This window comes from Panthera leo, chromosome D2 (assembly GCF_018350215.1).
Source record: "Panthera leo isolate Ple1 chromosome D2, P.leo_Ple1_pat1.1, whole genome shotgun sequence".
NCBI lineage: Eukaryota > Metazoa > Chordata > Mammalia > Carnivora > Felidae > Panthera > Panthera leo.
In genome coordinates, this window is record NC_056689.1 from 28,619,313 (window position 1) to 28,634,371 (window position 15,059).

Consider the following 15,059-nt stretch of genomic DNA (forward strand, 5'->3'; position numbering starts at 1 on the left):
TTCTTTTTTGGTATTGGGAGCATGTTAGATTTTTGCATTGCACATTTGTTGTGGCTTTAGTAACTTAGTGCCTTTCCCTTTTTCTAATGCATTTTTCACTTATTTTTAGGTTCCATACCCCATGAAGTGCCTCAGATACTAATAAATAGAGAACCTTTGCCTCATCTGCATTTTGATGTAGAGCTTCTTGGAGACTGTGATGTCATAATTAATGAATTATGTCATAGGTTAGGTGGTGAATATGCCAAACTTTGCTGCAACCCTGTAAAGCTTTCAGAAATTACTGAAAAACCTCCACGAACACAAAAAGAGTTGGCTCATTTGTCAGAGTTGCCACCCACACCTCTTAATATTTCAGAAGACTCAAGTTCACCAGAAAGAACTTCACCACCAGATTCTTCAGTGATTGTTACACTTTTAGACCAAGCAACTAAGAGCAATGTTAATGATTCTGAGGTGTCTGAACCAAGAGATCATATGGAAGAAAAATCACAGGAAGGACAGAATTCTACTAGGAACATTGACAGTGTTACTGAACAGCTGGGAAGTCCGGATTCGAAGAATGTTGACTCTAATACTGGGGAAAAAAATGAAAGAACTTCAATTGCTGAAACAGTGAGGAAGTGCTGGCCAGCTAGACTTGCAAAGGAGCAGATTAGCAAACGGCTTGATGGTAAGGAAGCACTGTTGAACCGTTTTGAAGGTATAATTATTTTAACAAAATATTTGCAAGAAATAAGCAATTTTGGCAGGTTAGGTGATAGTGTATAGCTTTATGTAACAGATGATTGTGTTTAGAGAAAATGTAAGGTTGAGAATTTAAGCCAGAGAAAGGATAAACAGTAGTATCTTACATACACTAGGGGTAGAAATAGTGTGTTTAAAGTATTCTCTGTACATCATTTTTCTCCAGGAAATGAGAAGGTAAGCATTGAATTGGTAAGAAAATTGAGAAATATATTGTGCTCTGCCATTGTCTGGTGAGCTTTAGCTGGTAGAAATGATGACAGATTTGGGTGGTTACTGTAGGGTAGCTGCTTTATTTATATACATTATCTGATTTTAATCTCATGAGGTAGGGACTATTACTACTTGTCTCCTGCTGGTGGGGAAACTGTGAGGCCCATAGAGGTTAAGTACCCTGTGTGAGGTTGATAATTAGGACATGGAAGAGCCAAATTGGATTCCAGGTCTATCCTCAGAGCATGTCCTCTTAACCAGTAGGCTGTGTTGTCTCAGAACGGGAAACATCTCTGATCCTTCTCCACAGAATATTAGGAATAGCATCTACCCTGTTTTTTGTTTTCATTGAAATATAGTTGGCACAGTATTAGTTTCAGGTGTACCACATAGTGATTATATACCTTATGAAATGCTTACCATGAGAAGTGTAGTACTGTCTGTCACCATACAAAGTTATTACAACACCCCACCCTCCCTTCCCTTCTGGCAATCACCAGTTGTTTTTATGAGTCTGTTTTGTTTTGTTTTTCAGATTCCATATATAAGTGAAACCATATGGTATTTGTTTTTCTCTTACTTTACTTTGCATAATACCCACTAGGTCCATCTGTGTTGCAAATGGCAGGATTTTATTCTTTTTTGTGGCGGAGTAATACTCCTTTGTACATATACAGAACAACGTTATCCTTTCATGTATAGATGGACATTTAGGTTGCTTCCATATCTTACTGTAAATAAATACTGCAGTGAACACAGGGGTACACATACCTTTTCAAATAGGTGTTTATGCTTTCTTAAGGAAGATACCCAGAAGTAGAATTGCCAGATTTATTTTTATTTCTGATTTTTCTATTTCTCACTTTTTGAGAAACCTCCATACTGTTTTCCATAGTGGCTGCACCAGTTTACATTCCTACCAGCACTTCATGAGGGTACTCTTTTCTCCAAATTTGTGGCAACACTTGTTATTTCTTGTCTTTTTGATAATTAGCCATTCTGACAGGTGTTAAGTGATCTCAGTGAAGTTTCAGTTTGCAGTTCTCTGGTTAGTGATGTTTAGCGTCTTCATGTGTCTGTTGGCCATCTGTATATCGTCTTTTGGAAAATGTCTATTTGGGGCCTATGCCCATATTTTTAAGATTTTATTTTTTAACTAATCTCTACACCCAGTGTGGGGCTGAAACTCACAACCCTGAGATCAAGAGTTGCATGCTCCACTGACTGAACCAGCCAGGTGCCCCTATTCGTGGCCTCTGCCCATTTTTTAATTGGGTTGGGTGTTTTTGCTGTTGAGCTGTATGTTCTTTATATAATCTGGATATTAACCCCTTATTGGATACATCATTTGCAAGGATCTTCTCCCACTCAGGTTGCCTTTTTGTTTTGTTTCCTTCACTGTGCAAATTAATTTTTTTAGTTTGATGTAGTCCCAGTTCATTTTTAGATCTTTAATCAGTTGTGTTTATTTTTGTATGTGGTATGAGAAAGTGGTGGAGTTTCATTCTTTTGCATGTAGCTGTCTTGTTTTCTTAACACCATTGATTGGCTAAACTTTTTCCCCATTGCATATTCTTGCCTTCTTTGTTATACATTAATTGGCCATTTAAGTCTGAGTTGATTTCTGGGCTCTCTATTCTATTCATAGATTTGTGTGTCTTATTTTTGTGGTAATACCATACTCTTCTGATTACTATAGCTCTGTAGTATACTTTGAAATCAGGGAGCATGATCCCCCTTCCAGTTTTTGTTCTTTCTTGAGATTGCTTTAGCTATTCAGGGTCTTTGTGGTTCCACACACATTTTACGATTATTTGTTCCAGTTCTGTGAAAAAGTGCTATTGGTATTTTGATAGGGATTGTATTGAATCTGTAGATTCTTATTGATAATATGGACATTTTAACAATATTAATTCCAATCCATTAACGTAGGAGGTCTTTAAATTTGTCTTCAGTTTCTTTTCATCAGTGTCTTCCAGTTTTCAGAGTACAGGTCTTTCACCTCCTTGGTTGAACTTATTTCTTAGTCGTTTAGTCTTTGACGCAGTTGTAAATGGGATTACTTAATTTCCCTTTCTGTTACTTCATTGTTAGCAAATAGTGTATAGAAATACCCTGTTTTGACTCATGGGAACTCTTTACCAAGTAGTAGGGTGAAACATCCTAATTTAATAAATGTAAATACACACACACACACACACACTAACTTAGATGTAACAATCTTGTACAACTTAAAACATTAAGTCCCATGGGGTAAACTGACATTTTAGGCCAATGTATTGTGAGTTATAATCATTTACCATAAGTGAATTTTAGTTCAGTTGAATAGTAAGCCTTTGTACCTTTTCCATACCAGGCACACTGTAGTAAGTTCTGAATATACAGTGATCAATGTATTGATGTTTGTGTATAATTATAAAAATAGCTGATTAAACAAAAGTAGGTGATATTAGGAAACATAGATGCTACTTGGAAGGAATTAGGTTATAGAAGGCTTTGCAAAAAACCTAATTTCTGACTTTGGTCTTGAATGGTATGTGGAGAGTTAAAAGTAAAGGACATATGCCAAGAGAAATTAGAAAAAGCATACAAGAATGCTTGTATTTACAAATGTGGCAAGAATAAGTAGAAAAATTGTTCTGTTTAGTCAGGTAAATACTGGTATCATATACAAAGTCTGCTTATGTACTGGAAGACTTTTGCACTGGAGATTTTGAGTATTTTTTTTTTTTTTTTTTTTTTTTTTTTGAGAGCATGCACGAGACTGGGAGGAGGAGAGACTCCCAAGCAGGCTCCACACTGTCAGCTCAGAGTTCTACACGGGGCTCGATCTCATGAACCCATCAGATCTGACCTGAGCCAAAATCAAGAGTTGGACACTTAATGTACTGAGCCACCCAGGCACCCCTTCTTTGAGTATCTTTTTGACAGATGGGTCAAATACAGAAAACTCTCTGCCCCAGGAAACAAAAATTAAACCTGGAGCAGTCTCTAGATTTTTCCCTACCAATTTAGGCCTTAAAAGGTACAGGCTTTGGTATCAGACCCAGTTGTCTCAGATTCACTGTGGGCAAAGTTATTTAACCTGTTTTTTTTTCATTTGTAAAATAGGAATAAAATAGCATACACGTTAACATTGTGAGGATTAAAAAAGATAACTGGTGTAGAGTGCAGCTGTTAAATTGCAGCTGTTAAAAAACAAATGACCACGCTAGTTTTTTTTTTTTTTTTAATTTATTTTATTTTGAGAGAGACAGCAAGCGGAGCAGGGGCAGAGGAAGAGGGAGGGAGAGAATCCCAAGCAGGCTCCGTGCTATCAGTGCAGAGCCCTATGCAGGGCTGGAGCTCATGAGATCATGACCTGAGCCAAAACCGAGAGTTGGGCTCCCATACCACACTAGAGTTAATTTATTTTTGTTTACCATGATTTCTGTTGGTGAGGTCAGATTGAAAAGGAGAAAGGAGGAGCATGTATGAAGCAAACTGAGTCTGTCTTGATGGTTCCCAAGAATAAGAAAAACAGGTATAGGATTCTTGGGTTCAGAAATAATAGATTATTCTGTTCATCATGGGGGATAGAGCAGAATGAAACATTTTTAGAAGCATGGGCCAAAACTATGCACACCCTCGGGACCCCTTAGAAGACATATTAAGTGCCAAATGGGCTTTTCTGTTAGCTAGAATAAAGGTACTCCCTCCTCCAATCATGGAAATTAATACTAGTGGCTTAGAAAACTGACAAATACTTTCTCCCAAAACAGAGGGAAATAATTGGTTTTCACACTGCCAATTTGTGATGTTAGTGGACTGTGAAGTCAGTTTTGTGGGTTCAGATCAGAATTCTTACACACATACTAGGTTGTTTCAAAGTGAGAACTTGGGTCATGATGGGGTATAAAGTTTGAAAGCTGTTTTGAAGACAAACCTGGGTATGCTTGGCAGATGACATGTCACTTCAGCTATGTTAGTAGCCAGGTTTTTGTGAATTAGTCTGGGATGTGGTGCATTAAATAAATGACATTTATCATGTGTAGAAACAGACTTAAGTTCGAAGTTACTTGTTGTGAATTTAGTGGTAGAAAACATTTCATCATTAATGTTTAAGGTTCCCACCAAGAGGTGCTCTTAACCTGGGACCTATAGTAGGAAAAGGGAGGGAATTCTCCTTACCATCACAGGTCACAGCTTATACTGTGAATGCAAATTTGGGAGGGAGTTGGAGAAGAAAGGTTAATGTCCAGTGCTAGATCAGCGTTTCTCATACTTTAATGTGTCTAGGACTCTGGTAAAAATAAATACTGGTTCAGTAGGTGAGTGGTGGGGCCTGAGAATTGAACTTCTAATAAACTCTAAGGTGATGCCATTGCCTGCAGACTACACTTTTGAATAGATGGTGAAGCTATTACTGAATTAAAACGTTTAATTTTAGGTTCATAATCTAAAGTTAAATGAAAATAATGCAAGTGCCTTGAAGGCATACGTGCTTTAGAGAAGTTATATTCGGTGAACATGAATTGAGTAATGTAGGCTGGCCTGGATATTTAATATCATGAGATCTGTTCAAAGGAGTTTGATTAAGCTTTATTGAACATCGTCCTCTAAATTTATTCATGCTTAGCTGATAGAGTTGTGAAAATCGCTTAATTTTCTAGATAAGGAAATTGAGGCATAGGCACAGAACTGCCTGAGTTCACAAAAGTGGTGGGTGGCAGAACTAAGATTTGCAGTTAAGACTGAGCTCTTAGCTTGTTTTTAAAGACCACTATTGTAGTAGCCTCTAGTAATGATACTCAGGTAAAGGCAGGGCTTGAACGTACAATCAGACCAAGTTAGTGTTAGAAAACTTGGAATCATTTATCATTTCTCTTTTATTACTATATTTCAGGTAATCAGTATCTGTTTTTACCACCAAATCGTTATATTTTCCATGGCGCTGAGGTATATTCAGACTCTGAAGATGACGTGTTATCCTCTAGTTCTTGTGGCAGTAACAGTGATAGTGGAACATGCCAGAGTCCAAGTTTAGAAGAACACTTGGAGGATGAAAGTGAGATTGAAGAATTTTACAACGGTTTGGAAGACGATGCTGATGTTAATGAGAGAGCTGGAGGAACTGGATTTGGAGTTGATGGAGGTGATCAAGAGGCAGTTAATGAAGCTATATCCATGAAACAGGAAGCAACAGACATTAACTATCCATCAAACAAATCATAATGTAATAGTTGTCCAGGTACAGGAATTGTTCCACCAGCATTAGGAACTTTTAGCATGTCAAAAGGAATGTTTACTTGTGAATTCAACAGAGCAAGGAAACCAGAAAGGTGTAATATTTATAGACTGGTAAAATAAGATTTTTTCTTCATGGGTAATTTTTAACTTCTTATTTCTGTACTTGTACACGCAACACTAACTTTTTTTAAAAGAAGGGTACTAAGTATCTTTAATCACCTGTTGGTCAAGACTTTTCTTTTAAAAGTTCATTTGTATGATACATCCGTTATGTATATATAATTTTGTTCTTGCCTAGTGAGTTTCAACATTTTAAAGTTTTCAAAAAGCCATTGGAATGTTAAATTAATGTAAAGGGAACAGCTTATCTAGACCAAAGAATGGTATTTTCACACTTTTATTTGTAACATTGAATAGTCTGAACTCCTCAAATGTCTGTTCTGCTAAACTTTTGATTCTTTATTAGCACAATTATCTATTTTTAAACACTGGCATTTTCCAAAACTTGTGGCAGCTAACTTTTTAAAAATCTCATAACATGCAGTGTGTGTAGAAGGAAGTCAACAATATGTGGGAGAGCACTCAGTTGTCTTTGCTTTTTAAAGTAAGACTTGGTGCTAAGAATTTCAGGAATATTGTATTGTTGAAATGAAGATGGCTTTTGTACTTCCTGTGGACATGTAGTAATGTCTATATTGGCTCCTAAAACTAATCTGAAAAACAAATAAATGCTTTGGAAATGTTTCAATTGCTTTAGAGACAATAGTGCCTGCCTGGGTACCCTTAGTTTCAAGAATATTTGCCATTGTTGTTTAAATACATATCACTGTGGTAGAGCTTACATTGATTCTTTCCCACAAGTATTAAACTGCCAAGATGTGAATATGCAGAGCCCTTATGAATCTATAATAATGGTACTTCAACTGGGAAGAGTGTAATATTTTGGACTGCTGCTTTTCTTTTCCACTAATGAGGAGAGCAACAGGCCCCTGATTACAGTTCCAAAGTACTAAGATGTTAATTATAACTCAGCCAGTAAGTACATGTCTCCTGTTGGGAGGATTTGGTGTAATAGACACCAAACTGCTAGCCTAGTATTATGAAGATGAACATGATGTAACTTGTAATAGCAGAATAGTTAATGAAGTTAGTTCCTGTAACATCTTTATTTAAAAGCTTAGCCTGCCTTAAAACTAGAGATCAAACTTTTCTCAGCTGCAGAAGCTTCTAGCCTTTCAAAAAATTCATACTTTATAAAATTGCACAGAGCAATTTATTTTCCAGACCTTCCCCCCCACATTATTCCCAAATATAAAGTATTCCTATGTTGCTTTAGTATTTATTACAATTTTAAAAAAGGGTTTGAAATATAGCTGTTCTTTAAGCATAAAATACCCAGCTAGGACCATTACTGCCAGAGAGAGAAATTTTATTGAATGGCCATTTCCCTACCTAAAAGATGTTTCAGTCTGAATTTATTTGGCTACACTAAAGAATGCAGTATATTTAGTTTTCCATTTGCATGATGTGTGTTTGTGCTATAGATGATATTTTAAATTGAAAAATTTGTTTTAAATTATTTTTACAGTGAAGACTGTTTTCAGCTCTTTTTATATTGTACATAGTCTTTTATGTAATCTACTGGCATATGTTTTGTAGACTGTTGAATGACTGGATATCTTCCTCCAACTTTTGAAATACAAAACCAGTGTTTTATACTTGTACACTGTTTTAAAGTCTATTAAAATTGTCATTTGACTTTTTCCTGTTAACTTACATTGTTCAAGATATAAAGTTTGAAAATCTTACGGAGTTTGTATAGTTTTGAGGGCCATGTTAAGATGCTTTCTTATTTCTTCATTCAACTTACAAGAGTCTAACCAGAACGATACTGAAGCAAACACTGGTAGTGCTGGTTGTAGCAGTTGGTGCATCACCACCAAAAGTTTCACAACTAATATTTCAATTCTAGGCCCAGTAGCCTTTGTTAGGTCAAAGGTGGGAGAGAGGCAAGGCAGGGCCTAAGAAGAACTTGACCTATGATGAAAGACTTGACATAGGCTCAGGACTTTGGGATAGGGGGACAGCAGAGAATAGTGGAAATGTAGTGAACTCAAGAGTGTATGTGCTATAAAAGCCAGGTTTTCTGTGAAGCACAGGTAACACAAGTCTTAACATAGGAATGTGTGCACCAAAAATGACTGGAGACTAGTCCATTCAAGTTCTTGAGGGACAAAGTACTAGTCAAGCCAGGAACATGCCTCCTAGAAAAATGTGATGAGTAAAGTCTTGACAGGCAGTTTCCTCCTCTCAGGTCTCCTGCCTTCCTCACCAGCAAACTTTCAAAGTGAATTTTAAAATAGTACTCTTCCCTGGATATGTCCTGTTTGCACTAGAAAAATTACCTGTAAAATCTCCTCAGATGTTATAAAAATATGGAAACAGCAACTTGATTCTACATATGCACAAAATGGGAAGGTAGTTCAGACCTTAAAAGGTGGTTGTGTGGTCATTTCAAGTACTTCAGCTAAGTGCAAGCTAATTTTAAGCCTTGTATTCAATAGTCTCCTTGGTTAATGTGGTATATATTTCACTGGTTGTAATACCCTAATTGACACATGATGGTTTAATTAGCATTGTTCTTCATGGTATCCGAAATAATGGTGTGCCTTCAATCAATGGTGTTTTATATCATCCACCTACTAAGCATTATTTGGGAAGTTTTATTTGAAAGCAGTCTTTAAGACTTGTAACCAGAAGGGGAGTGTGTGTATGCACACCATAACCTTTTCTCTCCTCAGAAATGAACAAAGTCTATAAATATTTAAGCTAGGATGCTAGCAGAAATAGGGAGAAATGGTCAAATGGCCTTTTAAGACACACACACACGTAACCTAACCTGGGCATCAGCTCTTAGAACATTTAATTGGCATAAGGAGACCTGTGTGCATAGTGTTATTTTTAAAAAGTACCCCCAGGTAATTCAACAGTAAAGCAAGGCTTGAGAAAGGAAAAATAGGGAAGTTCCCTTTTGCATGTAACACTCCATTCCAGGGGGGCTGGCCTCACAGGGAAGCAGGTAGATTTCTATGAAACCAGACTATTCTCAATTTCTCTGGAGAGAGAGTTCACCAATTAGCAAATACTGGCAAGGATAAGGAGCTAATGAAATAGGGTGAATTCCTTAGTAAAGAAAACTACCATAAGGAATATGGATGGCTAAAGCGCCCAAGAGGCTGGGCAGTTGGGAACTGGCTGAGAACAGGAACATCTGCCCTTGCACTCAACTAGCCACACACACTTCAGGGGAAGACTGCTCTGTTACACTTTGAGGACTTTTTGTTAAACTAAATGCAGTAAAAACCAACTGTAAGAAAGCCCAAAAGTGTGTTAGTAGAAATTAACCCTAATGAGTGGTTTTTACGAGCGGACCCTAAGAGAGTGCCAGGACTTAACTGAAGTCTCCAATTTCAAAAACTGCATTCTGGTTTTATTTCATGCATTGTGTGTCTCGGTTCTACTACCTCAGTCAGTCTGAACAATGGCGATTGGTTAAAATCACTATTGAATCCAGACAGGAGCTACAAACAATTGCTCTTACAAATAGATCTGTACGGAGGCCAAATATTTTCAAGTTTAGTCAACTCCATAATTATAATCCTTATAATTTAGTGAACTCAGTATTGGCCCACTTTCTAATCTACAAAGCTCATATTTTTTTAAAGGCAAATAGCAATTTGAAAAATTTTAAGTGGTACTTTAATTTTCTACCATTAATCTCCTTGCTGTTAATGCTATTTATGTCTGCAGCAAGGAAACACAGGAAGGAAAAGAGTATCAGACTTACCCGAATTAAGCCTTGTACTGTTGTGCAGGTGCCTAGATAAGATGACAGCCAGGTCCTTATTAAAATATTGTTCAATGAAATCCATCCGTATTAGTCCAAAGTGGCCACTATTTCACAGGTCAGCTACATAGCATAAAGGTTACTGAAGAAAAAAAATCACCTGACACATTTAGGTGTGTTCAATGTGAACACTCACTACCCACAAGAAATGGATGCACATTGGGGGTGGCCGGGTGGCTCAGTTAAGCACCTGACTTCGGTTCATGTCATTATCTCATGGTTTGTGAGTTCAAGCCCCCCCATCAGGATCTCTGCCGAAACCACTTTGGATCCTCTGTCCCCCTGTAGCTCTGCCCCTCCCTGGCTCACATTCTGTCTCTCTCTCAAAATAAATAAGAAAAAATAGAAATGGATGCCCAGGGAAATGGAAGAGTTTTCACAGGGAAGAGTGCTACTTTGAGCTAAATTATCATGTATGAGAATGCTGTTCAAGGGCTTCCATCTGTAAAAAGACACCTATGGCTCAACAGTAGACGTTTTTAAGTTAAACTGAAAAGTACAGGTCCACAATCCCTTCTCCAAAACCCTTGGACTCATTTGCATTTTGGAATTATGAATGTTAAAGAATTTTTTAAAGCACTCCACAGGGTCTGAGGCAGTACCTAACATCAAACACATTAAAATCAAACCTATTAACATCACCATAGTAAAATATACAATCTCATTTAATACCATAAATAATAGCCTCAACAATTCAAATCAAGTTTTGCTGCAAAATGAGATATGTAATTTTTTTTCAGAGTTGTTTTGGGTTTTGGAGTTACAGCTAAGAAAATTGGAGACCTCTGTGAAATAGACAATTTTGTATGGGTATGGTAACAATCCAAAATTTAAGACTCTTCCCTGAGACATTTTGAATGTTATGAGAACCACTGAAAGGTTAAATATTAAACCAATAAATCTTTATTACTTAAACAATTTTCACGGCATTTTTTAAAATAAATTTAAAAAATAAATATTTGCATTAGAGCAGAAAGTCACATGTGTTGTTGCATCAACTCACTGTTACAGTTAATCACAGGAGATAACTAAGCATCAGCACCATAAAACTGTGTTAAGATCTGCTTCTAAAAATTCAAGGAGAGTTCTAAAGCACTGAAAATTCTGACTAAATACCAACCTGTAGCATCAAAAGTTCTGCAAGCTATAAGCCGGTGGTTGGTTCTCAAAGTAGCCAGGTTCTATTCCTGGCAACTGCAGGACAAAGTTCCTCCAATACTAAATACTTATTAAACTTCCTGATTAAGCTGCCCTTTATCAGTAGCATCTCCAGATTCACAAAAGGAAAGAACTACAAGTTATTTAGATAACTCCTATCTGTAATTTAGTTTTGCACAAGAACATTTATTCTAGTTAAAAAGCAAAGATTGTATTTCATCATGCTAATTTTTTGCTTTTATAGATCATCAGAATAAGATTTAATCATAATTGTTAATCCTTTTAAAAGTCAGCTCAGTTCAATTACAACCATAGAAACTGTACTGGTATCAGAACATAACTATTTTATTACAAAACTTAACATTATTTACAAAATGAAAAAATAATTGAATGACTATTGCAGGCCAAAGGTAAAGGTTTTTCACTCAGTGATTGAAGAAAAATTAAGCAACATACCCATGCACTCACACACCAGATCATTTGTGAAATATGCAAACCCTTAAAATTCATGTTAGTAAAACTTTGATGTATTCACAATACTTGTATGTTTATTGGAAGATGGCAAAAAAAAATCCATGGTTCTGTACAATAAGCTTAATATTAACAGTTTGTTCATATTCCTTTTAATATTTTTTTGGCTTTCATGAATACTCATAGCACTGAACATTTTGCAAGTAAGAATTATAATAGTACCTCTTGTCACCTTGTTGAACTCATCACCACAAGAAAAACACAAATAGTTAGTTTAATGCTTTTGCAATAAACTGATCAGTTCTATTTCCAAAGTTATATTAAACTGAAGCCTTCATTATGATCAATTGCTTGAATCAGTTTAGAGCGTAGAGTTTCCTTTTCTGTATATTTTGGAAGATCCAGAAGATTAAAACAGGTATGGGAAACTGGGAGATATTCCTCACCACCTCCTGTTGACTGGATGACTAGTTTTAGACTCTTCATACCAAGAATAGGAATGCGATCACTACCTGTCAAAAATACTACCAAGAAAAAAATCATTCAGCCAACCACTTTTATCAAAACTATAATATAGAGTACTAAGTTATTTGGTACAGTCACCATGCCAAACCTTTACATTAATTAACATTTGCTCTAATGTAGAAGCCTATCTCCAGAATTTATGATAGCATGATTTTTGAGACCTACGTATTACATATCCATACAATATTTTTTCTTTAAAAATGTAATCTTGGGGCACCTGGGTGGTGCAGTTAAGCATCTGACTTTGGCTCAGATCATGATCTCACGGTTCATCACTTTGAACCCCACGTCAGGTTCTCCGCTGTCAGTGCAGAGCCTGCTTTGGATCCTCTATCCCCCCCCCTCTCTGCCCCATCCCCGCTTGTGCATGCTCTCAAAAATAAATATTTTAAGAAAGAGTGTAATCTTGGGGCACCCTGGGTGGCTCAGTTGGTTAAGCGTCCTACTCTCGGTTTTGGCTCAGGTCAGGATCTCACGGTTTGTGAGTTCAAGCCCTGCATCATGCTCAGAGAGGAGCCTGCTTGGGATTCTCTCTCTCTCCCTCACTCTTTGTTCCTCCCCAACTTGTGTTCTCTCTAAATAAATAAACTTGAAACTCAAGTCACTTGAGAACAGCCTGTCATCCTTAAAATATACAAAATAATTTTACCAAGATTCTCATTACAACTATCAAAAAAGAGATTGACAAAATATTCCTGGCAATAGCAGGAGTATCAAAGGGAATACAAATTTCAATTAGAATAGAAATTTAACACATGTAAGACAGAGCTTAGGTATTAAAAAGTACTACATCCTGGCAAAGTTCTATTTTCTACAGAATTTCCAAAGTTTTGACACATAAGCAAAAAAAAAAAAAAGACTGAATGAAAAAAAAAAGCTATCCTCTAGAAACCTTTTAGAAATTCTAAAAGGAATTACAGCCCCAGTTTACTGTAATTATTTATAGTTTTTTCATTTGAAAGAACTAATTCTATTTTGGAGGCAAACTGAATGTAGCTTTCAAAATAAGAAAAGACATGTAATGAAGAATGCAGGTCAAAAATTTACTCTAATTGAAAATTAAAAGCAGTACCCTGCAATACTACTAAAAGGAAAAACTTTATCCAACAAAGTCAATCAGTTAATCTATGAAAATGTTTGTGAATTCTATTTCCTATAAAACATAGGACTAGTTAGAAATACTTACACAGAAATTGTTTTTTCTTTTCCAACGGCAATTCATGAAATACTTCCCAAAATATTTTTATCGTTGGATGTTCTGCCCAATACTCCCCTTTGTATTCTGTATTCTAAAAACAACATAATCGTTCATTAATATTAAAGGATGTTAGTTTTGTCTTGAATCTAACAGACTGGCCTTCTTATTAGCACAAAAGCTAACACTGTCCAGGATTTTGAAACTCATGCAATTCAGCTGATTACCTACTATTTCCCGGGTATTTTGCAATTTGGAACTGTTAGTTCTAGGGAAAGGCAAGAAAATGTTCCAATCAGCAGAAATGTCTCCCCACCACTTCAAAGAATACAACAGGGTTGTATTATCTTCAAAAGTAAATATCTAAAGGATAAACTAGAATTACTAAAATGTTAATGCATTAAAGTTCAACAAAGAATTAGTTATCTGTGATAATTATAAAATTCTCTTCCTATATTCATGAACAGAAATCACTTACTTTACATTCTATCTTTACTTAAAAAAAAAAAAAAAAAAGTACTAAGGACAATAATTTTCTGTGGTAGTCAGTTTCCACGATGGCTCCCAATGATCTCTGTGCCTCCTGTTCATGTGCTTGTGCAGTCCCCTCTCACAGTGTATGGGCCTGACTGTATAATCATTAGGATACTGCAGGTATGAGAAATACATGCCTTCTGAGGCTGGATCATAAACTCTGTGGCTGCAATCTCTTTTTGATCATTCACTGTGGGGAGAGCCAGGTGTCATGAGGATACTCAAAGAGCACCATGGAATGGTCTTCATGGTGAGACACTAGGCTTTTAGCCAATGGTCTTATGAGTGCACCATCTTGGAAGGGAATCTATCCTTAATCAAGCCTTCAGATGACTAAAGCACCAATCAGTATCTTAACTGCATGAAAACCTCATGAGAGATGCCTAAGCTAAAACTATCTAGTTAAAGCCATTCTGAATTCCTGACCCACTGAAAATATGTGAGAAAATAAATGTTCACTGTTACTTTTAAGCCACTGAATTTTGGGGTCATTTGTACCAACAGAGCTAATACACTTCTCCTTAAAAAAAAATACTAGCACTGGAAACTCTGGGTGGCTTAAAGGACTGAGTGTCTGACTCTTGATTTAGACTCAGGTCATGATCTCACAGTTCATGGGATCAAGCCCTTCATCAGGCTCTGCAACTGACAAAGCAGAGCCTGCTTGGGACTCTCTCTTTTTCCCTCTCCCTCTGCCCCTCCCATGCTAGTGTTTTCCATCTCTCTTTCACTCTCTCTCTCTCAAAAAAAAAAAAAAAAATACTAGCACTAACAGAAAAGGGGGTAGGGAGGGGAGAGGGAATATTACACTGTAAAGTGTTCTTTAAAATTCAGCCACAATTGGCCTTAACTTTTAGTTCTTAACAAGAATCTTCCAGCATCAGGGCCTTTGGACACACTGTTCCCTCAGCCTAGACCACTTAGACACATCCTCCTTTTTTTATTTGTTCATCAGGCTAATTTCTATTTATCCTTTAGGACTCAGATTAAATGTCACCAAATTCACTCAGTGATTCATTCAACATATAGAGAGAGTTTCAGTCAAAATTTGGAGTCTTGGGGAAACTGCAGTGAACCAAG

The 15,059-nt window shown here is 36.5% G+C and overlaps 2 protein-coding genes across 15 annotated transcripts in view; one reads left to right on the forward strand and one right to left on the reverse strand.

Moving 5' to 3' along the window:
* SIRT1 (sirtuin 1) overlaps positions 1–7,961 on the forward strand; it is a 46,119-nt gene extending 38,158 nt beyond the window's left edge. For all 3 annotated transcript variants that reach the window (XM_042907867.1, XM_042907865.1, XM_042907866.1), the window contains 2 exons: positions 110–673; positions 5,846–7,961. In XM_042907867.1, coding sequence (XP_042763801.1) covers positions 110–673; positions 5,846–6,174 — 893 coding nt within the window. In that variant the 3' untranslated portion in view covers positions 6,175–7,961. The remainder of the gene's footprint in view (positions 1–109; positions 674–5,845) is intronic.
* Positions 7,962–11,578: 3,617 nt separating this feature from the next.
* Positions 11,579–15,059, reverse strand: part of HERC4 (HECT and RLD domain containing E3 ubiquitin protein ligase 4) — a 136,100-nt gene continuing 132,619 nt past the window's right edge. For all 12 annotated transcript variants that reach the window (XM_042908370.1, XM_042908375.1, XM_042908374.1 and 9 more), the window contains 2 exons: positions 13,437–13,539; positions 11,579–12,249 (listed from right to left, as the gene is read on the reverse strand). In XM_042908370.1, coding sequence (XP_042764304.1) covers positions 12,041–12,249; positions 13,437–13,539 — 312 coding nt within the window. In that variant the 3' untranslated portion in view covers positions 11,579–12,040. The remainder of the gene's footprint in view (positions 12,250–13,436; positions 13,540–15,059) is intronic.